Below are 24,808 nucleotides of genomic sequence, written 5' to 3' on the forward strand. Positions count from 1 at the left end.
TGATGGAAGAGGAACAAGTCACCGCTGCAGCCAATCAGTGGCTGTAGCAGCGTCAAGGCTTACAGCAATGGACCGAAGCGAGGCAGATGAGGCGAGGAGCGAAGGAGAGGGGCCCAGTGGCAGTAAGCAGTCTGGTTGGGGGGAGAGGGGGGTCTGCCCAAAAAAAAAGCAAAAATAAATTTTATTTTTATTTTTTTAGTGATGAAAATTGGGATTTTTTTGACAAACAGATATTGAGTTCCCTATGTCGAAAACCTATGAAATTTCCCTGGCAGAGAAGAGTCTTTCCTTTCTTGCTATTTTCTCCAATTTTACCATTGCTGGCTTTACTTCTGCCTACCATGACCCTCAAATTCCCCAGAAAATTTATCACAAATTTGGACAGAGATTTGACAGTGCTGCAGTAGTCAGCCAATCAATTCACTAGTGAAGAGTGACATCACTCTACTTCCCGATGATGTCACTGCTGCCCCTGAAACTGTATTTAGAGGAATATCGCTCCACTTTCCATTATGGCATCTTCAGTATAAGTGGTGGTATGCCAGTGCAGTGGTCTCGGGTGGCTAAACATCATTGTGTAAACCTCAGATGTCTTGAAGTATGTAGAAAATCTCAATAATACCTTACGCCTTCATGGAGGGCAACAATAGTGGTCTGCAGGTACAGTACATACAATCTCAGAATAATAGTTACAACAAAAGTGAAGATTAAATAAAATATAGTCACCATACATGTCAGTTATTGCTAAGAAGAGAGGAGGCGCACTTAGTTCAATCATCTGACCTCACACTAGTGGGGATAGAGGGGGGCAGAGGCGGCACATGAGCACGAGCACCCTGGAGGGCCCCAAAACAAGGCACCAGTAATATCAATGGCACATGGTAGGTTTTTAGACTTTGCCTTCAAGATTTTGGCACATGGTAGGTTTTCAGATTTTGCCTTCAAGTTACCCCTCTGCATACACTGGTGGGTCGGGTACCGGTGGTCAGTGCACGTCCTCCTTCAACTGAGTACCAAATATCTCAAGGTTTTGATCATTTCTGGACACGTAGATAACATCAAATACATAGATTTATATATATTATACTCATTCGACTGCAATTCTAAATTCTTCATAGTAGGCCTCAAGTCAAGCAGTGGACAATCTCTCAAAAGAGTCTTCAAGTCACAAGCCAACAGAGACCTTCAATGCCGGTTGATCCACTGTACCCATATTAGATACAGTCAGCGTCTTCTCATTTGTCACCATGGATACCATGAAGATAGCGCTGTCCAAACAAGCGTCATCAGAGGTAGACAACGTAATTCTCTGGAACCAATCCAGTCTTGCCTTCATAGGTTGCCTTCAGCCAGCCGGGTTCCACAGACCTGTACACTGGGAGGATGAAAGAACGCTACTGAATATACTGTATATGTCAAGTTATAAGCACTTCAAGATACATCGTCAGTTTCAAAATCTCTGCAAGCTGTTAGTGAATGGAGACAACCACATTCAGACTTGTGTTTACAGATGAGGGCTATTCCCATGGCCTCTGCTCTGGTCCTCTGTGGCGGTCTCTGTTTACTTGGCTGCAGCAGTGACATGCCTGTATACCACCACGCTGGCCTCAGCAGTCTTGTTCCGTCTACCTCTGAGGCCAGTGATTGGTAGCAGCAGTCATGTGAGTGTATGGGCATGTCATCATGAACTACCAGAGCGATGGCGCTGAATCGGTGGGGGGAATAAATGAGTAAGGCCTCTTTCACATGGGCGTCACGGATTTGGGCCGGATAAGATGCGGGTGCGTCGCGGGAAAATGTGCGACTTTTCCGCGCGAATGCAAAACATTTTATTGTGTTTTGCGCGCACGTGAGAGAAATCGGATTTGGTACCCAAATCTGAACCCAGACTTCTTCACAGAAGTTCGGGTTTTGGTTCGGTGTTGTGTAGATTTTATTATTTTCCTTTATAACATGGTTATAAGAGAAAATAATATTCTTAATACAGAATGCTAAGTAAAATAGTGATGGAGGGGTTAAAAAAATTAAAAATAATTTAACTCACCTTAATCCACTTGTTCGCGCAGCCGGCTTCTCTTCTGTCTTTTTCTTTGAAGAAAAGGACCTGTGGTGATGTCACTGCGCTCATTGCGTGGTCCATCACATGTTCCATAAACATTGGATCATGGGACGGACCATGTGATGAGCCCAGTGACATCACCACAGGGGCTTTTCTTCAAAGAATAAGACAGAAGAGAAACAGGCTGCGCGAACAAGTGGATTAAGGTGAGTTAATTTTTAATTAATTTTTTTTAACCCCTCCATCACTATTGTACTAAGCATTCTGTATTAAGAATGCTATTATTTTCCCTTATAACCATGTTATAAGGGAAAATAATAATGATCGGGGCTCCATCCCGATCGTCTCCTAGCAACCATGCGTGAAAATCGCACCGTATCCGCATTTGCTTGCGGATGCTTGCGATTTTCACGCAGCCCCATTCATTTCGCCTGAGGTTGCGTGAAAAACGCACAATATAGAACATGCTGCGATTTTCACGCAACGCACAAGTGATGCGTGAAAATCACCGCTCATGTGCACAGCCCCATAGAAATGAATGGGTCCGGATTCGGTGCAGGTGCAATGCGTTCACCTCACGCATTACACCCGCGCGGAAATCTTGCCCGTGTGAAAGAGGCCTAAGGAAGACAATGGCGATACAAAAACATTTTCTTCATTTAAACAAAAAGGGTTTTTATCGTACAAAAGTAGTAAAATGTAAAAAAAAAACCTGTATGTATTTGGTATTAATGTAATAGTACTGACCCAGAGAGTACAGATATCGTGTTATTTATGCAGAAAAATGAACGTAGCAAGATTTATAACATAAAAACTCAGTGGCAGTATTGCTGTTTTTTTCCCATCCCCCGAGAAAGAGTTAATAAAAGTAAGTTATGTGTTCCCCAAAATGGCCCCATGAAAAACTACCACTTGCCGTGCAAAAAACAAGCCCCCATACGGCTACATTGACGGAAAAATTAAAATGTTCTAGCTTTTGGAAGGCGACGATAAAAAAAAAAAAATTTGCTTGGTCATTAACAGGCCCAAAACAGGATGGTCACTAAGGGGTTAAAAATTTGCAGAACTTTTTATTTTTATTTTTTTGATAGAAATAAGCTTTATTTGTGAAGACATAGACAATATATAATCCATGTAAGGCCTCTTGCACACGACCGTATGGCTTTTTAAGTATTTTGCGGTCCGCAAAAAATACGGATGACGTCCATGTGCATTCCGTTTTTTGCAGAAGTGAACATCTGGCCCCTCAAGGCTACATTCACACGACCGTATTTTTGGCTCTGCATCCGTTCCGCAATTTTGCGGAACGGGTGCAGACCAATACATTTCAATGGGGCCGCAAAAGATGTTTGTATGCAGGAGGCCTAATACAAAGCACAGACTTACCATTAGTAAATATCGCCCCCTGGGGGAAAGACAGTTCATGACTGTGCTCCGCTTTACAAGAGTACATCGCTTTGGCTTGGCTACAAAGAAGCAAAAAAACAAACAAAAAAAAAACATTACTTTTACAAGAAATCATAAAAAAGAATAACTTCTGCTGCGATAGGGGGCGCTGTACACTGGGGGTGTGTTTTATGTAGATTACAGAAAGCAGAATTTCCTGGGTTTGTCACTCCAGCCATTGTGAAACTACAACTCCCAGCATGCACGACTTTTGTGAATAGAGTGAATGGAGCATGCTACAAGTTGTAGTTTCACAGGAGCTGGAGGTTACTGACCCCCGCTGTGCTGCCACCATCCAGAATTCTGAGAAATACAAGTTCAGTGGCATCTTAAAGGGGAAGTCCAGTCTGGACATTTCATTACAAGAGCCCGCTGCCAGGGTTAAACACGTCTCCTAAATAATGGACCATCTCTGTACCAATACCTGCAGACACTTGGCAGTAGGAGAAGCTTTCCCTAGTTCCCCCTGGTATTTTTGAGGGGGTTTATGGCGATTAGTGAGGTTTCTTTCGCAGCTCCAGATGTTGTAAGGGAAATATTAAATGCAGAATATGGATGAGCGAATCAACTTCGGATGAAACATCCGAAGTTGATTCGCATAAAACTTTGTTCTAATACTGTACGGAGCAGGAGCCTTCGCGTAATAACTTCATAAATCAATTTGTACTGTAAAAAACATTTCCCGAACCCGCTCATCGCTAATGCAGGACAAACAGGCTTTTTATTTTTATTTTTATTTATTTTTTCACCTTTTTAGGTGTGTGTTTTTGGGGTAAATTTTTTTCTTCTTATATCACAGCATGCCCTGGGCCCGGTGTTCTTGTCCCATAGGCCTTCATTTTATATTACCCTCCTTGAAATAAACACAAGTGCCACACACAAAGAATACTGCTACAGCAGTCCGTGGGACGGTTGTAAGAACTACATTAGTCCCTGACTGCAGGGGTTTTCACTCGCTTTTATACCTGTTTCCAGGCGTCAAAGGTGGCAAATGAAAGTAGTAAATTGTAGACAGATGGGCTTTCCAGAAGATTTTGTCTAATAATATATAGTAATGCAAAAACTTCATTCACCGTCAGGAGGAATTTTACTGTATTAAAAAAGCAACAGAAGGCCACAAGGTGGCGCTACAGAGATAGTCAGACTGCATTATAGCTAATGCACTATATGATCTGAACGGTACGCTAGGAAGGAAGGCCGGGCGGCTGCTCATAAAAACACACCAGTTTTCTATTCTTATCCAATTCTATAAAGCTACATGCACACGAGCATTGTGTGTTTTTGCGGTACGCAAATTGCGGATCCGCAAAACACGAATGGCGTCCGTGTACGTTCTGCAATTCGCGGAACGGCACCGACAGCCATTGATATAACTGCCTATTCTTGTCCGCAAAACGGACAAGAATAGGACAGGTTATATTTTTTTGCGGACCACGGAACAGCGCAACGGAGTGCTGTCCGCATCTTTTGCGGCCCCATTGAAGTGAATGGGTCCGCACCCGAGCCGCAAAAATTGCATCTCGGATGCGGACCAGAACAACGGTCGTGTGCATGAGGCCTGATACTGGAGCTGTTTCACCCAAGAGGTATTTATTTATGGAGTCAACCAGCAAGAGGTGTGGAGCCTACAAGCAGAAGTCTCTGAGCAGTACCAAAGGGGTCAGATCACTGAAAAACACCCTTGGAATCTGTAAATCAGTAGTGGTCACAGACGTCACCCATTCAACCTTCTCACTCGCAGATGTCTGTGACAGATCAGAAGATCATGTTGAGTGAATTTCCCCTTTAAGAGCAAGAAATAAACAATAGAGTTTTAAAGGCGTTTTCCAGGGCCTATCTATATTGATAACTTATCCTGAGAATAGGTTATGAATATCAGGTTGGTGGGGGTCTGACTTCCGACACCCCTGCCAATCCGTTATTTGAATTGGCTACGGCCCTCAGACGAGCGCTGCGGCCTCTTCATTGTATAACGAGCACAGCGCCGTACGTTGTAGAGTGGTCGTTCTTGGTACTGCAGCTCAGTCCCATTCACTTGGATTGGTCTATGCTGCACAAAGGACATGTGACCGATGAACGTGACATCACAGGCCTGAAGAAGAGGCCACAGGGGTGCCAGGAGTGAGACCCCAACCAGTCTGGTATTCATGACCTATCAGTTCCTGGAAAACCCCTTTAAGGTGGCCTACGGTGCAATTTAGGGTTTCATCAAGTAGAGATTTTTGGGATTTCCACTGAACACTGCGGTCAATCCCTCCCTAAATTCAGCTGGTTGATAACAGAGGACACTAGACTGTGCTGCAAACTGAGAGAAGACAGGACTTGGGTTACTTGTCTCCCTGTAGAACTACAAGTCTCAGCTGGTGAATGGTCTGAAACATCTAATATAGCATAGGCTGCCTTCCCCCCATGCTGCAGACATTACATAGAGCTGACCCCAGGGTGAGAATAATAACTTCCTCCTCCTCCATGTCTCTCCGTTCTCAGGTGTCAGGGTGCGGGGTAATTACTCCCAGCGGACATTACTAATATTTCTGGAATATTTGGCCTACTTGGGCATATTTCCCATGACTTACTGACTTACTGCGGTCAGGCGCATGTATAATTGTATTTTCCTAGTGAGGGTCATTTCCTTTTCACAAATAGTCAGAGGCTCCTATTAACCCTTTCAGTGACTTTCACACACTGCTCTTAAAGAAAGGGATTGTCCTGTGAATAATAGTCTATATTTTTCACACCAGCAACATGGAGATAAATACTTTTATGATTGCATATAATAAAAAATTTAGTATAGCCACTGAGTTATTCACTGAAATCTATCCGTATAGCGCCACCTGCTGTCCTCTGTCCAGCTCATTGAGGTTGACATACTGCACATGCTCAGTTCCATTCTTCAACTGCTATCAGACATGGCAGAAAGGACACACCCCTGGGAAAGGACACACCCCTGAGAAAGGACACACCCCTTAAGGAAGGACACCCCCCGAAGAAAGGACACACCCCCGAAGACAATTGCATAATAAATATCTCCTGTCACTTATCATCCCTCCCCCGATGTCCACAGCATTATCAGCAGCTCAGTCATAACGTCCTGTATTTTTAGCTTCTTTTGTATTCCATAATCCCCCTCCCCCCCGCATTGGTGCCTTAGGCAGCTGCCTATTCTACCTATTCAACACTCATTCTAAGGCCTCCTGCACGTGTGCGCCCCCTAGCCGTGCTGCAGGCCGCAATGCATGAACACCGACCGTGGGGCAGCCGCAGCGGATCGCGGACCCATTCACATTCACTCATCCGCAAAAAACAGAAGCCGCCTGTGTGCCTTCCGCAATTTTCGGAACGGAAAGGGCGGCCCATTGTAGACATGCCTATTCTTGTCTGCAAAACGGACAAGAATAGGACATGCTGTATTTTTTTTGCGGGGCCACGGAACGGAGCAACGGATGCAGACAGTACACAGAATGCTGTCCGCATCTTTTGCAGCCCCATTGAAGTGAATGGGTCTGCACTCGAGCCGCGGCTCGGATGCAAACCACAAAAACGGTCGTGTGCATGAGGCCTAATGGGAATGTACTATCTGTACATAAAACTGTAAAACGTTGCAATATGTGACCGGAAAATAATGCTTTTCTTTCAAATTAACCTGTATTTTAACCAAATTTATATTGGATCGGAACCTTACCGCCCGGGAGTGGTCTGTTTCATTGATCCAGCATTCTCGAAAAGCTGAGCCTTAGCTGCCACCCTACGAAAAGAAGACATTTATCATTGAGAATGAATTTTAACATGTCCCGGCACATGGCCACCAGGATGTCAATCAATTAGTGAGCCGGAGCAGAACTAGAGAGAATACAGAATGCTAACTAGCTTGGTTCTGTCCACATACAGATGTGTCCACCATTACTTCAGCTTTAATTTGGTTAGAGATTCTTACAAATCAAAGACTTCATGATAGAAACATCCTTGCCAGGCTGCAAGACACATCACGACCACTGGGTGGCTGCACATAGACAAGGTAGACATCTGGTGACACAGTATCGCTATTTTTATTTATATTTTTTTTTTTCAAGGAAATTTGATCCTTTACAAATCACATTCCATTGTATATAGCATGCTCAATGATGGGATTCGGCGATCGTGCCGTCCCCATGTGGTTGAATCGCTCAGATGCCACATTCATTGGTGGCATCTGACATTAAAATTGAGGCCTTTCAGGGTAAATCAGGGTAAAAAAAAATACATGCTTACCTCATCCATTTGCTCACAGAGAGGCCGTCGTGGCCATCTTGATTGAAGAAACTGTGCAAAACCTCACGCGGTGACACGATGAGATTTCACGCTGTTTCTTCAATCAAGATGGCCACTACAGCCTCTCTGTGAGGAAATGGATGAGGTAAATATGTTTGTTTTTAACCGCCATTCCAGGAAAAATAGATTTATTACCACGAAGTGCGAGGAAATTCGGCTTTGTGGTAAATCAAATTTTTACTGAAATTCGGATCAAAGTCAATTCACTTGACTTCGATTCGCTCATCTCTACTTGTCATCTGACACTACACAGCTTGGGATATGTTGACCCAAGAGCAAAGGAAGAGCATATGTGTAACATTCTGTGTTTTGTCATACATCAGGCAGGTATGTGTCAGTGGTTATGACCACGCTATCCAATACAGAGGCATCCAGTCTAAAAAATGTATAACACACAGTATATATTTTTTGGGGGGTGATGTATGTTACTCTAAAGCCTCATTCACATGTCAGTGTTTTAGTCAGTGATTTCCATCAAAAATTGTGAACCAAAACCAGGATTGGATCCTCCACAGACATAAGGTATAAGGGAAAGATCTGCACCTGTTCTGTGTTTAGAGCCGCACCTGGTTTTGGCCTCACAATCACTGACGGAAATCACTGATCGAAAACTGACGGGTGAATAAGGCATTATTCTATGCCTATACAATGGCATGCATTGGAGGCTTCTGTAGGAGGTATACATTAGTAGACTAAGCATACCAGAGAAGGTGATTAGAAGATTAGAAGAACTGAAAGTAAGTGAGAAAGAAAAAGACCAGCAACATCACTGAGAAGCCTGAAGGACCATAACACTATGTGTACTATATACAGAACTTACACTGATCCTGGTCTCTGGTATCCATTACTGGAACCAGTGTCCAGTCTCCTCCTTATTCCCTTTGGAGGTAAATCAGGATAAGCCTTTGTGATGTCTTTAAGGTCCACCGATGTAAGACTTTGAGTAGACGGGCTTCGACTTTTCATACCTGTTGTGAATTAAGATGGAAAATATAAGCTTTATAAGAGTACCATGAAACATTTAATGGGATCTGATTGTCTCATCAGGGACAACCACTTTCATACTACAGCTGGCCTGGTTATCAGCTGATTCAACTCCAGGCTAAGCTTGCCAGGGGAATCCTTCTCTCGACAGACAATTCGGATGCAGCAGGGGAAATTTAATACATGACTGCATAAGTGCACCATATTAGGACCTCCAAATAGGGCATATGGAAAGGGATTGTGTTTATAGAATGACTCCTTTATGGCTTTGCTGACAAATAACTATTGGCATTGAGGGAATCTTATCTAACAGACATGCCAGAACACTTAAGTGATGGAGATCTGAATTCATTTGGCATTGCTTGGAAGTTTTTGGTGTTGGAAATGTCCATCTTATACTATGATAGAACAACAGTGGCCATTTATTCTGAGTCGGGGCTCATGGACATTCACTAATTGAGCTTTAGACTTGTTAGAAGATTAATTTAGTGGAATTCCCCTTTAATATGACAGTTCCCAATATGGCTCTTCAAAAATGTCAAAACGATTACATGGGGATAGCACATGGTCAAAGTTTCTTGGTCAAAAACATTCCACATGAGCTAAAGTATCAACATCTCAACCTTAGGAACCAGGAAAAGAGACTGGTATGACTCTACCTTCTGTGGAAGGTAAGGAACGGAGAGAAGATGCAGCGGAGCGTTTGAGCCCAGACAGCTCATAATGTCCTTTCTTGGTCAGGTCAATTGGAGGAGAAATATTTCCCCTGCTTGTAACAGAAGATACGCTCTGACAGTCTGATTCCACGTCTGTTTTGGAAGCGTCCTCTTTGGAACTGGACTCAGGGCTTGTGGTCCACAGACTAGAACTCTTCTGGCCATTAGACGATGGTGTAGAGGTGACCCAGGGAATTCCTCCTCCTTTTTTGTCTCTTTGTGGGGACGATGCACACCTTGAGTTGACGTTTTGCTCTGAGGAATGTGAAGACAAAGACTCTATGCTACCCATAGGGGTGCTAGTTGGACTGCTGCTGTAAGAATCACCTGAGAAGAAAAAATAAAAACAATGTCCAAACCATTTAAGATCATAGAACTCCTTTGAGAACCTTATTCCTTTGCTGAAGTCACAGCAGTTATGATGTGGTCGCTGATTTTAATGTATTCTATCCAAATCATGTCCCTCAAAAAATGTATGAGACTCCTTGCAACCAGCTATGATCTGTGAGTAAACCCATCACCAAGTGTTCAATTTCTCTGCAGCACCACCACGGGGGAAATCAAACATTACACAGCGTCCCCCTGAAATAATTGAGTGGCCATGTAATTTATAGATGTGCCCAGTCCTCCAGAGCAAGGGACAATATTTGTAGCTGATCCTGGCTAATTAGTAAGGGTCCTGAATGGAGGACCCCACTATCAACAGAATTCCCCAATAAGAATATGTAATGATGGACTTTCTAAACTAGACAACCCCAGTGTCCCAAAAATAATATTATAATACATATTATAATCAAGCCTTACCACTATGCACACATCCAATTGCATTTATGTCTTCTTCTTACACCCTTCTTCTGTCTTTTTCTTAAGGCCTTCTTCTTAGACCCTCCAGTCCAAACCTAAAATTTCACTATACAGTTTCTGACATGCTGCCTCCAGCATCTCAGACTTCTCCATGCAGAATGCTGTAGGAAAGTCTAAGACGTGCCCCTCATTCCTCTTCCCTTGAGTGGACACAGTGCTGGTCCATCCAGGCAACGGAAGGGTGGCATGTCTTAGACTTTCCTACAGTACTCTACATTGGGAATTGTGAGATGGTGGCAGCCATCTTGAAAGGAATTCGGCAGGGACTAGAATGGAGGAATGGAGACAGCACTGGAGACATGGAGTGCACTAAGTATGCTGACAATACATGGGTCATATATTGTCAAATTTTAGGTTAGGACTAGAAGGTCACTTTAATAAAAAAAATGTTGTCATTTATGTGATATCTTGAAACCAATAGGATCCACTGGATTCACTCAAGCCCAGTGTGGTGTGTGGCTTGGGTGAATGGGAAGTAAGACGTTGCACCAAGTAAGGGAATACTCACTGTCATGATCGGCCAGGCATGGGGTATACCTCCCCTTTGGCTTCCTGGGACCTGTAGAAAGGCAGATTGCTCTGGTCCGTCTAGAAATTGATCGTGGTTGTGCCTGAGGAAGCGGTACATTTGGATCTGGTGCCGTGTGAAATATCTGTGAAAAAAATAAGAACAAATTTTACCCACAATAGACCTGATAAATAACATGACTACCAAAAATCCAGCGGTAACGCCATCAGTCACGGAGACATCGAACGACATGTTAATATTTAAAAGGGTATTCCTACTATACTTGCTGAGAAGGAAAGTTCACAGTGGTATGAATCAAGAGCTGTGCGCTCTATGCCAAGCAGATTATGTTTCCTGCTACTCCTTCTCCCTCTAACAGCACACGGTCTAGCAGACATTGAAAATCATGAAACTGCAGCTGCATCCCCCACCTCCCCGTCTAGAATTTTCTGCTCAGTGAAGAGAATTGTGAATCTTTACAGGGAGACCGAAGGCATGGAAAAGAGAAGTTTATAGTTTCCTATAGAGTTAGGCTATGCCCACATCTGCATACGGTATTCCGGAATTCTGTTTCGGAAGAGGAGCATAATATCAGAATTGCTGTATCCGGCATAGCCAGACACCACCGGGGCCCGCCGAATCCCAGTTCACTAAAGTGGGATCTGTTGGCTTTCCATCATGAATGCCAGATTTCTGCTGGAAAAATATTGATGCATTCTGGTATTCTGCTCCTGGAATGCTGTATGCAGATGTGGAGGTAGCCTTACATGTTCATGTAATAATAGACCCAATGTAATTAAAATATACCACCCCAACTTTCTCTCTTCTTGTTCCTCCTCTCCATCTTCCTGTAGGTTCATGGTCCAAACACAAACAACATAATAAGGACGAGGGTCTTTTATAACATCTTTACATAAAAAGCAGTATCATCATGTAAATATTCTACTAAGTATAAGTACAATTCTCTGCATGTGGAATTAGCTGTACCGAGATACTTTGTTTCTTGATGGACATGGTAAATGCTCCAGTTGTAAGGTTTGCGGTCATTTACTTATTTTTATGATAGGGACAGCATGGGTCCGCTGCTTGTTTTCTTCGGTAAAATGCAATTTTTCGTCACAAAACTAATTTCTTCAAGTAGAAAGTGGGCGCCTGCTGTGAGTCTCAGTGTGCGCGGTCAATGGGCTGAGAGTTTCCAATGTTCTTTAATCAAAAGTTTCTTTGTTTGGAGTTTTAACAAGTTTTATTTGGTTTAACCCATTTACGGCTGGAGAGATTTTTGCCTTTTATTACACAAGCCAGGCACATTTTTGAAACCATAAGAAGAGAATTTATCATAAGGCTAATATTTGAAGTCAGTTTTGCTTGGCACTGCGTTGGCATACTTAGCATCAAAGGACCTGCAACAAATGATGAGCAAATTGATTTGTACGAATCGTTTTGTTCATCGAACAGAGTTCTTACGCAGCTGTCCCCGCTGCCCAAGTGGCGCCCAATTGACTGACAGTCTCGCGTGTGTGGTGCTGCTCCAAGTAGCGGTGTAAGTGCAGAAGTTCCACTGCTGGCAACTGTGCATGCGCCTGACAGACATGTGAGGAGAGCTGGCAGGTCCTCTTTAAACCTAGGCTTTACTATTACCCTCTGATGGGGTCTGCTCCAATTCCTGGCAAAAATATATGGACTCTACATAAGCCATCATGAGCTTTCTTTTCTTTTTGGGTTTACCTTACCATTTTCCAAAGGGTCCCTAAAATTTCAATCTCTATGAGTTTCTCATCAAGTAGGATTCTAGGGACACTTTAAAGACATTGAGAAAGTTGGCTCCACTTATTTAGTCATTTTAGGAATATCACCTGTGCATTTTTCTTTCCAGGGCTCATATATGCAGAGACCTGATCCATATTCAGTCCTGAGTTACATACATTACTTTCAAGCTTCTTAAAAGCTGCAAATACACTTGTTTATTTTCTATCATCAGGAGCTCTAACCATCCACCTGTACTGCAATGAGCGCAGAGGTAGTCTTTCAAGGTACATTAGTAGAAATGGCATGTTTCACCTGACATCTGTAGACAGTGGTGGACCCTGCAAAGACTGTAAATTTTTTGGGCAAGTGTCTTAAGGTCCCCTAATTTTCAGTCTTGGGGCAGGCAAGGAGGACAATCAGCTGGAGAACCCCAAGTGAATCATCCAAGGGTGAAATTCAAGATTAAGATTCCAATTTAGCCAGAGCTTCATGACAATTGAAACCAGTGGTTAATTCGTTATTAACAACATGATATATATAATAATACCTTCTCATAATGTTCTATCAGAATCTCAACGACGATATTCTGAAACTTGATGTTCATCATTGCTGCTACGGTTTCCTCCTGGGCTCTCATCAGTGTAGGACCAAAGATCACGCCAAGGTTGGAGACAGTCATAAGATTCTGTTGACTGTGCAGCGATACCCTGCATGGTAAAAAAATATAGATAATATTTACAAACTGGAAGGATAACTAGCAAAATACGGCATTTCACATTCTAAATGCTGAATTTATGTTGAACCGTAAGTACAAAAATTGAAAGAAAAAACGTTCGAAATACAAGATGTTTCATAAGACGAGTATCATTACTTGACAAGGTGCTTAATTAAGATGTCCAACATCTCTCGGTTCTTCTCCGGTAGCTTATGGACTAGGGCATGTACTGCTTGTACTCTGTAATTCTGGTCATCCGATTCTGTAAAGGAAATAACAGAGCACTGAGTGACTTTGTATAGTAAATCGTTCCCTTGACTTATTTTGTATTGATCCATTTTACGGCTCCGTTCATGTCTAAAGCTAAATTCAGGATTGTCACGGTTTCCTGTTACCTGAGAGCAATGCACCGTGGGAACTCTCACGACAGCTACATTCTATTTATGGCGGGAGCGTTATCGAGGCTGGTATTTCATATACCAGTTTAACAATGCCGTTCGTTGGAATTTGGTGCATTTTGGCACATGACACAAGGGGATCTGGTCACTGGTGCGGGCAGTGATTGGTTGCAGGTGGCATTTGCCAACCCTCCTCCCTCCCCATTCTTGCACAATCCCTTTTAAAATCTCCTAGCTCTCCTTCCGACAACCATAAAACCTCTCGAGATAATAAATAAAATAAGCAGATGTACTCACTGACAGCGAGAATAAAATCCTTGTGTAATTTATAGGTCATGAGGGGCTCAGTCAGACATCTGGAAGTACATAAATCATATTTCAGTTAAAATACTCCAAGTGTCAGCAATTCTACAGCACATATAAAATAATTTCAGTTAAAATAATCTCCTGCATAGACGTACAGTCAAATACTAAGAAACTCTGTCTGCCTGCACCTGCCACTAGGGGGAGATCAGGAACTTACAGCATACAAATGTATTATTTAGTTCAATGGGAGCTACTGTATGCACAGTAGCTCCTCCTAGTGGTGGCAGCAGGAAGGCAGAATTGCATCATTAAAATCTATGTGGGAAGGGACTCCTGCTTAGACACGGAATGGTGATCAAAAAATGGTTATAGTTTTAAAGGGGTTTTCCGGGATTTTAATACTGATGGCCAATGGATAGGTGATCAATATCTCATTGATGGGAGGGTCTGAAACCCCACAGATTAGCTGTTTCAGAGTAGCTCCGGGGGCTAGACTACACAGCTCTGTCTGTTGTGTAGTGGATAAAGCTGATAACTGCAGAGATGCTCCCATTTACTTTGGTGGAAGCAATGCTTCACTTACCATCTCTGTGTACAGTACACTGTAAATGGAGCTGTGTAGTTCCGAGCACAGGAGCTACTCTTTAATAAAAAATGAAGTTGCAGGGTGCTGGACATCCGTCAATCAAATATCGATAGCCTATACTGAGGCTGCCATGTGTGTATGTACATGAGTAATAACACTATATTTGCTCATTATATGACTTCAGGCATTTTTTGCATGTTTTGCAGGTTCTATATCTACTTCTCAGTTCTGAGCTGCAGATGGAGACTAGCTGCTATGATGTCTCCCATACACAGCACACAGAAAAAAGAAGATCCTGCTCCCTTATCACTATCTTTCGTGTACAAAGTAGTATGGAAAATATTACAGAGGAGTACTGAACAGTATGGATGAGACTAAAACACCTACTATTACCTGCTGAGGCATGTCTGTGTCTCTCCCTCTCACTGGAGAGCTCACTGTTCTTTCCCCTACCCTCTCCATAGATGTCTATGGGCAGCTGTATTTTTATCATATTTAGCATGTAATGCAAAGTGAATGTCACTTAAGAAGGGGGAAGGAAAGAGCCTGATAAGTAGAGAAGGAGGGATTTATTTTTTTGGAGAAATAGGCATTTCTTTTTCTTTTAGAATTATAAAGTTACTTATATTTGTCTGTAATATTAATTTAAGCAACACTGTGTGACCATGTGTGTCTATACAGGACATTTGACGTTCTGTATTGGAAAATTGAGTGTTTTTAAAATATTTAATGAATTGAGGTAGATTGACTAGTTCTGTCTAATATTTAAACAAACTGTATAAGACTGGTAGGTGGCTAATTCTGGATGATAAATTCGGTTCTGGTAGACAGTCTTTTCTAATGTTATAGTGTCTGTTGGTTGGCTTTCAGTGTGTCAAATGTTTGCACCAAAACTTTGGGTTATGTTGTTGCATCTTAAAGGGGTTGTCCAGTAGTTTTATACAGGTATCCTATCCTTAGGGCAGGGAAGGCCATCAATATCAGATCGGCAGGGGTCACCATGCACTCCCTCCGATCAGCTTGACTGGAGGAACTCTAGCAGTGGAAGCAGTCGCTGTAACTACACAGCTCTGTCCATTGTGTGGTGGACAGAGCTGGTAATTGCAGTGCTGCTCTCATTGAAGTTAAAGAGCTCCAGCCACCGCAGTATAGATGGAGCTGTGTATTTCCAGCGCCAACTTCCAGAGCTACAACTAAACAGCTGGTGGACGGGGGTGCGGGGCGTCAGACCACCATCAATCTGATATTGATGGTCTACTCTGAGAATTCAATATCAAAAAATTATGGTTTATGGCTTTTGCTGTGGAAATTGAACATATTGATGTATATGTCACTCACCTGAGGTAGTTTTTTAGAGCGCTTGTTATGGTCTTATTGTCCCATAACTCTAAATCGATATCCATATCAGGAGGGGCTTTAGGTGCTAAAAATGAAAATATATTTCCAAATTACTGGTAATACTGGATTACTGCCATATCATATATGGTACACATATCATACATACAATCAGTTCACTCTTATGGGAGTTCATATATTTCTGTAGGGAAAATATTGACCCATGGTTTCTCTATTTTTCAGAGCCAATTTGGCCTCTAGCTATGATTGCCGCCAGGCCAGTATATATTTGACTTTCCCAGTGATGGACAGGAGGCCAATGTCAAGTGAAAATTGATATCTGCCATCTCTCAGAGAGCTCTTCCAGTAAAGACACATCACTTCAAAATACCCCGTGGAGGCTTAATCATAGCCATAGAGATGTCTTTATCCTTCCATGATGAAGCTGAACACTATAAGTATGTCACAGTTTGCTTTCAGTGAGAAAGGAGACACCTTTGGAGTCTGGGAAGTTGAGTATAAACTAGGCACCAAATATGATTAACGTCTAGACCACCAGGGTTGCTAACAAACTCCTTCTCTGCCCTAGCCCACCAGGGTTGCTGACAAACTTCTTCTCTGACCCAGATCATGAGGGATGCTGAAATAAACTCATTCTCTGCCTTGACCATGGAGAGGCTTGCATTAACCCCTTCTCTAACCTAAACCACCAGGGATGGTATCATTATCCCCTTCCCTACCATAGACAACCTGTTCACATTTCGCATAACAAACAGGGCTGCTGAAAAATATTCACTACCACTACAGAGTTTGAAAGACCTCCAAATCACTACGAGAATCTCAATTATTTTTATTTTTTTTACTGTCAAATAATCCATTTAAAAGAGAATCTCACTACTACAAGTTTCCATTAAGGCTATTTCTGAACAGTAAGTATTCACAAGTGCCTCACTTACAAATCCATATCCGGCAGCAAGAGGTTTTTATTCTGTGATCTGACAATGTCATCTTGTCCCTAACATTATTTTGCAGTCTTTTCAGCTCTGTACGGTTATGAAACTATTTTAGCTTTAGTTAATAAGATGTGTGCTGTCAGTGGAAAGTAGTTCCTGTGAATAGACCATGTTTTCTGGGGATAGCTACAAACCTGTAACTGGGATAGCCATGGCCATTGTGTTTACTATGCTTATTACTGTCTTCCCCAGAATAGATGGTGACAAATATAAATTATATACTTTATTATCTGACTATAGGACCACCCAAAAGTTAATGAAAATATTTCAGACCTATTTTAAGACTCTCCTGGTGGTCTAGTTTATAGGAGTGGTTAGTGTCATCAGTGTTTGTCAAGGGTAGTAGAGGGGTTGATATCTGATTCCCTAGTGGTCTCGGGTAAAATCCCCCTCTTTTCTGGTCTAGAGTGGTTAAAATTATTCCCTGATGGTCTAGTGTATTAGAAGGAGCTAGTATTATATTTCTTTGTGGTCTAGGTATTTAGAATTTAGGGTATAAGAGGGAGTTAACATGAGTTCTTTGTGGGCAAGGGTAGGGTATTCCCCCCTTTTTTGCGGCCCAGGGTAGAAGAGAGAGCTACCATGAATCCTTGATGGCCTAGAGTAGAAGAAGAAGTATTATATACCCTTGTGGTCTATGCTAATTACCCTTTTCTTTATGGTCTAGGGTAGAAGAGAAATGTACAAGAGAGACTTTTATGGCTAGATGTTCATCTCACTAATTATAGTGGTCCCTCAATTCACAACTTTAGTTGGTTCTAGGACGACCATTGTATGTTGAAATCATTTATAACTTGACTAAATCGGTTCCAAAGCCCCAAAATGTTCCAAAGCCCCAAGATAAGAGAAAATAAGGATTTAAGAAAAATATGCAGATAACTAAGACAGATTAAACAATATTCACACATAACAGTCAAAATTAGCTGCAAACTAGCAGAGAAGTGGCCTTGATTAGTTAGATCTCAATCTGAGACATTATATGTTGAGTCTAGTTTATACTTATGATGGGTCAGAAAATACCAATGCATGTTTAAAATATTGTATCCTGAGGCCATTGTATCTTGACGGACCACTGTACAGTGGTCCGTCAAGATACAATGGCCTCAGGGTACAATATTTTCAACATACAATGGTCTTTTCTGACCCATTGTAAGTGGAAACCAGACTCAACATACAATGTCTCAGACTCATATCCAACCAATCAAGGCCACTTTCCTGGTAAAATATCTGTATTAGTTGCTAGTTAGCAGCTATTCCTGACTATTATATGTAAGGACTTGTTTTATCTGTCTTAGTTATCTGCTTATTTTTCTTAAATCTTAATTTTCTCTTATCTTGGATGACATTTTGGGGCTTTGGAAACGATTACTCAACTTACAATGGTTTCAACATACAATGGTTGGTCTGGAACCAATTCATATTGTATCTTGACGGACCACTGTACAGTACAGTATATGTATTTTAAGGATTGATGTCACTTAAAACTGAATCATAGTGAGTCTTGTTCTATTAAAGATGGGGTCCCTCTTCCCTTTGTGTCCGTGGACAGTATTGGCAAGAATGGGTGCTACAAGTTAGAAACCAACCAGTAACCTTCAAGAAGCTTTCAATGAAGCATTCACCAAAAATTGCAGACCACACATTATTTTTAGCTAAAAGAAGCCAATTGCTTGTGTGAAGCCTCCTCGTACTGTACTCAGCTGTTGCTGAGTTATTAAGAGTGCCTATAGGGAGTTATCAGCAGACTTCCCACAGGCTCATAAGGACATAGACATCTGTTATCATCTTCCTGTGTTGCAATAGTATAAAATAGATAGCAAATAGCTAGAAATGAAAATCAAAACCCCTTTGGTGCCATAGAGAAACTTCAGTGATTTCTGTTAGTGGAAATCTCTGAGGAGAAAATTATTTTGGGTGGAACTCCCCCCTGTCCTGACTGAACAACTTATTTTCCAAATGAAGCTGTCCTGGCGTTCAGAGGAGTACTGTGCGCTAGGCTGCTCTAGTCCCAGACAGCCCCATTTACTGTAGATGAAGGGGACAATCCAAGTTGGGCAAGGTGCCTTAGATACTCAAAGGATCCCTGCCATACACTGGGGACAGATGAGTGTTTGTGCTGGCCCTTTAAGAGGCTGTAGGGAACACATGCAGGTAGTCTAGAAGAAGAGGCTACAGGCTGTAAGCAACAGGCCACACAGCCTCATCAGTGCTCCAGCATCCGTGCCAGGAAGGAACAGACCGACGGAGCTGGTGCTGCATCGTGGTAAGTATCCTGGCAGCAATGCCTGCCATAAGCAGAGGGACCCTGGCAGGCACAGACCAATAGCGTTATAGTACATCATAGAAGATACCTACAAAACACTGTATTCATCAGCTTCTGAACTTTGGAATTGACACCGCCAATTCTGTATAGTCCCAAAATAGTGATACCTGGATAAGCAGAAACAAAAGAGATGATAAAGTCAACATACCCTTGTGCCTACACTATGGATAGACATAGTAAATAGTCTATACAATTAGCAAAACTGATACATTGTGTTGTGCTTAGGACGGGGTCAGAGGGGGCGGAGCATGACACGGATATTACAAGAACACCCAATAGAGACTCCATGTGTCATTTACCACCTATCACTTTTGACCAAAGTCCTATTAAAGGGGTGGTCCACCCCCACTGCAATTGTAGCTATGGCCCTGAAACTGGTTCCTGTGCCAAGGGTCCCTGCTGCTTCTGATCCCTTGTGAACCGGAAGTGTGTAATGTTCCGCCCTTATTCATATGCATCATTACAGCCATTCATTGGCATCAGCAGTCACATGCTGCTTGGGGACATATCACCATTGAGGTCAGTGAATGGCTGCAGTGGTGCACGTAGATGGCTGGGACATCACACTTCTGGTCCAAAGGAGACTGGAAACAGTGGGGACGGGACCCTTGGTGCTGGAACGGGGCAATGGTGAACAGGTAAGTGCCTTTAAAAATGAAGGTCATGAAGATGAGATATTTATGGGGCACTCTGCCAGTGTTTATGGTGGTGTTCTCACACTGTGGGAGCCCTCTGGTTCTCTAAAAGGAGCTTCTTTGGCTGTTAGGCCATATTTGAGGATCTGATTGTTAAGAGGAAATTCTCCCAAAAAACAATTCCTCAATGTTGGCATCTACCGAGGATTTTTATTTTTTTGAGCACTTCCTCAGCACTGAAATAATTTATACATTTTAGACCTATTGACTACAGATCCGCTATTTTTGTTAGTTAGGGAAATGGCCGATGAGCACAATGTTTCCTCCAAAAAGTACAGGACTGAAAAAACAGCTCGACAGTGTGAGGATCTCACCAAACAGCTCCTCACATCTCAGCTTCCAGGACCATTCTGATTTTGACATAAAAGAAACATGGATATCAGGGATAACAATTTTTTGGGTGAACTGAACTTTTGTCTTTGAGTAAACTTTGGTCGTAATATTTCATTGATTTTACTAATTAACACTTGTTAGAGAGAAAAACTGAGACCTCACCTCGCATCTCCACAGACTGGATGCATTTTTTCACAAAGTTGAAGCCAGCTTCAGTTAAAAACACTGAAAAAAAGCAAGAAGTCCAACAAGTAGATGTTACAAAGGCTGCAACTAAGACGATAAAGTACATGTAGTACAAAAACTTACACCGCCTTACACTGGGGCCCCATCTTGGCTGAGGAGAATGTGTCTTTGCAGACAGTTAGTCCATTAGGACACTCTATGGAAAGGAGAAGTGCGTGGATCTCTATAGACCTGTCCAACATGTCTGGTCCACAGAAACATTTCAGCATCACATTTACTGTCACATCTACATTTTCCTCATGCAGCCATCGTTTTAAACAGTAAGTAGACTGAAGATCAGCCAGGGCTTTGGAGTTCCTTTGTTTTTTACTTTCTCTTTATGGTGGTTTTAATATTTATAGGGGACAACCTTTAACCATATGCCCTGTTCATGCATATAGAATTCACAACCAGTTTCCTCAACTCAAAGCACTCTCTCTTACTTTCTATTTCTGTAAGAGGGCTTGGTGTGGTCATGTACTACATTGGTTACCCATTTAATTGAATGTAATACTACATTTCTCCTGCAGAGGCCACCGCATAGTAAAATAGTGGCTGATCAGCCGATCAATGTGGCGTCTGTATTCAGATGGGACAACCATTATAATGCAGAGCTTTCAAAATCCATATCTGATTGGGGTGATTTCGGCTACTTTCACACTAGCGTTTTTACTGGATCCGGCAGGGCTCAGCAAAAAGGCTTCCATTACTGATAATACAACCATCTGCATCCGTTGTATTATCTTTGAAATAGCCAAGAAGGATCAGTCATGAACACCATTGAAAGTCAATGGAGGACGGATCAGTTTTCTATTGTGTCAGATTGTCTCTCGGAAAACGGATCCGTCCCCATTGACTAGCAGTGTGGGTCATGACTGGTCTGTCTTGCTCCGCATCCCATAATGGAAAGAAAACCGAAGCTTGCTGTGGTCTGCTCTCCGGTATGAGAATGCAACCAAACGGAACAGAATTCTTTTCGGAGCAGTCCATTCCGTTCAGTTACATTTGATCCAGGGAGTTATTCTGATGCCTGATTGGAGTCGGGAAGGATATTTTTTCCCTAAAATGAGGAAAATTGGCTTCGACCTCACAGTTTTTTTTTGCCTTCCTCTGGATCAACTTTTCAGGATAACAGGCCGAACAGGATGGATGCCTTTTTGTTAGCCTTACAAACTATGTTACTCCTAATGTTCGATCTGATCATAATTCTGCAACCATGTAAGCAAAAACATGCAAGCACTTACTTTCTTCCTTTTTACTAATGATGGCCGGAAGTGTGTAAATCTAAAATTAGAACATAATGAGTTATGTAATGACTACTGACAACTCAATGGACAGACAGATTTAAATAGTAAATATCATTAGAATATAAAGTACATGTAAATCATAAAAATATGCAGACAATTCACTCAAACCAAACAGACAAGCACACCTTAAGGCCCATATGACACACTGGTGGCATCTCGCTAGGATATGCCACCAATGACTGATAGGTACAGGTCCTACTTCTGGGACCCGGGCCTATCTCTAGAAAGGAGCCTGCAAAGTGACGGAGAGCAGATCACACATGTGCGGCCACCCTCCATTCATTCCTATGGGACTGCCGACACTCCCATAGAAATAAATTGGGGCTGTTCCCTGTCATTGCGCCTGCTATTAACAAAAAATTTGTATTTGTTTTTTTTTTGTAAAATTTGGCGAAGCAGTCGAATCGAATTTTTAAGAACTTTGCTCATCTCTACCAATAATATAGATTGTCAACCAGCTTTGCCGGAGACAAATATGGCTAGGCCGCACTGAACTGAACCAGATTTCTCAGGAGAAGATGCATAAAGGACTGTATTTCTAGTTTTACAGGTAAGAAAAATATCAACACGTATCTTACCGGTTCTTTTCCATCCATTGCTTCCAGCCATTGTTTTCTATTCGCCTCAGATAATGCCTGAAGTGTTATAATACCTTGTCTGCAAAAAAATCATTAACAATAAAAAATAAAATAAAAATACTAAAAACACTAAATGCAATGCTACAAACAGACAAAAGTTATAAAAAAAGTTCTATGTATGTGGCTTCCTCTTGTATAGTCCTATGTATGTAGTGTCCTCTTGTATAGTCCTATGTATGTGGCGTCCTCTTGTATTGTCCTAAGTATGTGGTGTCCTCTTGTATAGTCCTATGTTTGTGGCGTCCTCTTGTATAGTCCTAAGTATGTGGTGTCCTCTTGTATAGTCCTATGTATGTGGCTTCCTCTTGTATAGTTCTATGTATGTGGCTTCCTCTTGTATAGTCCTATGTATGTAGTGTCCTCTTGTATAGTCCTAAGTATGTAGTGTCCTCTTGTATAGTCCTATGTATGTGGCATCCTCTTGTATAGTGCTATGTATGTAGGGTCCTCTTATATAGCCCTATGTATGTGGCGTCCTCTTGTATAGTTCTATGTATGTGACTTTCTCTTGTATAGTCCTATGTATGTGGCGTCCTCTTGTATAGTCCTATGTATGTGACTTTCTCTTGTATAGTCCTATGTATGTGGCATCCTCTTGTATAGTCCTATGTATGTGGCGTCCTCTTGTATAGTCCTATGTATGTGCCGTCCTCTTGTACAATCCTATGTATGTGGCATCCTCTTGTATAGTCCTATGTATGTGGTGTCCTCTTGTATAGTCCTATGTATGTGGCTTCCTCTTGTATAGTCCTATGTATGTGGCTTCTTCTTGTATAGTCTTATGTATGTGGCTTCCTCTTGTACAGTCCTATGTATGTGGCGTCCTCTTGTACAGTCCTATGTATGTGGCGTCCTCTTGTATAGTCCTATGTATGTGCTGTCCTCTTGTATAGTCCTATGTACAGGTATGTTGCGTCCTCTTGTATAGTCCTATGTGTGTGGCGTCCTCTTGTATAGTCCTTTGTATGTGGCTTCTTCTTGTATAGTCCTATGTATGTGGCGTCCTCTTGTATAGTCCTATGTATGTGGCGTCCTCTTGTATAGTCCTATGTATGTGGCTTCCTCTTGTATAGTCCTATGTGTGTGGCGTCCTCTTGTATAGTCCTTTGTATGTGGCTTCTTCTTGTATAGTCCTATGTATGTGGCGTCCTCTTGTATAGTCCTATGTATGTGGCGTCCTCTTGTATAGTCCTATGTATGTGGCTTCCTCTTGTATAGTCCTATGTTTGTGGTGTCCTTTTGTATAGTCCTATGTACAGGTATGTTGCATCCTCTTGTATAGTCCTATGTATGTGGCATCCTCTTGTATAGTCCTATGTATGTGGCGTCCTCTTGTATAGTCCTATGTATGTGTCTTCCCCTTGTATAGTCCTATGTATGTGGCTTCCTCTTGTATATTCCTATGTATGTGGCGTCCTCTTGTATAGTCCTATGTATGTGGTGTCCTTTTGTATAGTCCTATGTACAGGTATGTTGCATCCTCTTGTATAGTCCTATGTATGTGGCGTCCTCTTGTATAGTCCTATGAATGTGGCGTCCTCTTGTATAGTCCTATGTATGTGTCTTCCCCTTGTATAGTCCTATGTATGTGGCTTCCTCTTGTATATTCCTATGTATGTGGCGTCCTCTTGTATAGTCCTATGTTTGTGGCTTTCTCTTGTACAGTCCTACGTATGTGGCTTTATCTTGTATAGTCCCATGTATGTGGCTTTCTCTTGTAAAGTCCTATGTATGTGGTGCCCTCTTGTATAGTCCTATGTATGTGGTGTCCTTTTGTATAAGCAAAAATCCACGGTACTGGTGATGTCAGTTGCAATTTTGGATAATGCTTGAAGTGTGCCCCGGCCATAAGCACACTTCTAGTTCTCAAAGTATGCGCTCCATACAGAGGAAGCCACATATAGTACATAGAACTATACAAGAGGAACTTTTTCCTCCTCTCCGGTGCCACCAGTCCTAGTAGGTGCCTGATTTGCTTGTTTATATGGGAAATACCCTGTGTATAGTATGAAGAACTGCACATATACCTGTGGTTACTACACAGAGTAGTGGGGCATGACGGTTGGATTCTGGACAGTGATAGTTAGTGCAGTCACAATACACACCTTATCCTTATGAGCCAGTGGGCAGTACTGACTCCAGTGGTACTGACACCAGTGATCTTATTAGTGAAAAAATTATAATTCTCTAGAACCACCCTTTAAAGGCTATGTACACCTTTGGGGTCATTTTTTTATTATTATTGCATTGTACTCATTTTGAGCTAAAATATTTTTTTCAATTGGTCTTTATTAAAAATATGG

At 42.0% G+C, this 24,808-nt stretch overlaps 1 protein-coding gene across 1 annotated transcript in view; it reads right to left on the reverse strand.

The window, feature by feature from the left end:
- Positions 1-222: 222 nt before the first annotated feature.
- The window catches only part of ARHGAP42 (Rho GTPase activating protein 42), a 301,803-nt gene continuing 277,217 nt past the window's right edge, over positions 223-24,808 (reverse strand). The window contains exons 11-24 of the mRNA XM_044285062.1: positions 22,446-22,524; positions 21,805-21,844; positions 20,498-20,560; positions 19,340-19,414; positions 15,975-16,059; positions 14,042-14,100; positions 13,503-13,608; positions 13,179-13,338; positions 10,886-11,030; positions 9,457-9,840; positions 8,634-8,781; positions 7,188-7,250; positions 3,446-3,525; positions 223-1,375 (exon numbers count right to left, since the gene is read on the reverse strand). Of these exons, the coding sequence (XP_044140997.1) occupies positions 1,287-1,375; positions 3,446-3,525; positions 7,188-7,250; positions 8,634-8,781; positions 9,457-9,840; positions 10,886-11,030; positions 13,179-13,338; positions 13,503-13,608; positions 14,042-14,100; positions 15,975-16,059; positions 19,340-19,414; positions 20,498-20,560; positions 21,805-21,844; positions 22,446-22,524 (1,576 nt within the window). The 3' untranslated portion in view covers positions 223-1,286. The remainder of the gene's footprint in view (positions 1,376-3,445; positions 3,526-7,187; positions 7,251-8,633; positions 8,782-9,456; positions 9,841-10,885; positions 11,031-13,178; positions 13,339-13,502; positions 13,609-14,041; positions 14,101-15,974; positions 16,060-19,339; positions 19,415-20,497; positions 20,561-21,804; positions 21,845-22,445; positions 22,525-24,808) is intronic.

This window comes from Bufo gargarizans, chromosome 3 (genome assembly GCF_014858855.1).
Source record: "Bufo gargarizans isolate SCDJY-AF-19 chromosome 3, ASM1485885v1, whole genome shotgun sequence".
Classification (NCBI taxonomy): domain Eukaryota; kingdom Metazoa; phylum Chordata; class Amphibia; order Anura; family Bufonidae; genus Bufo; species Bufo gargarizans.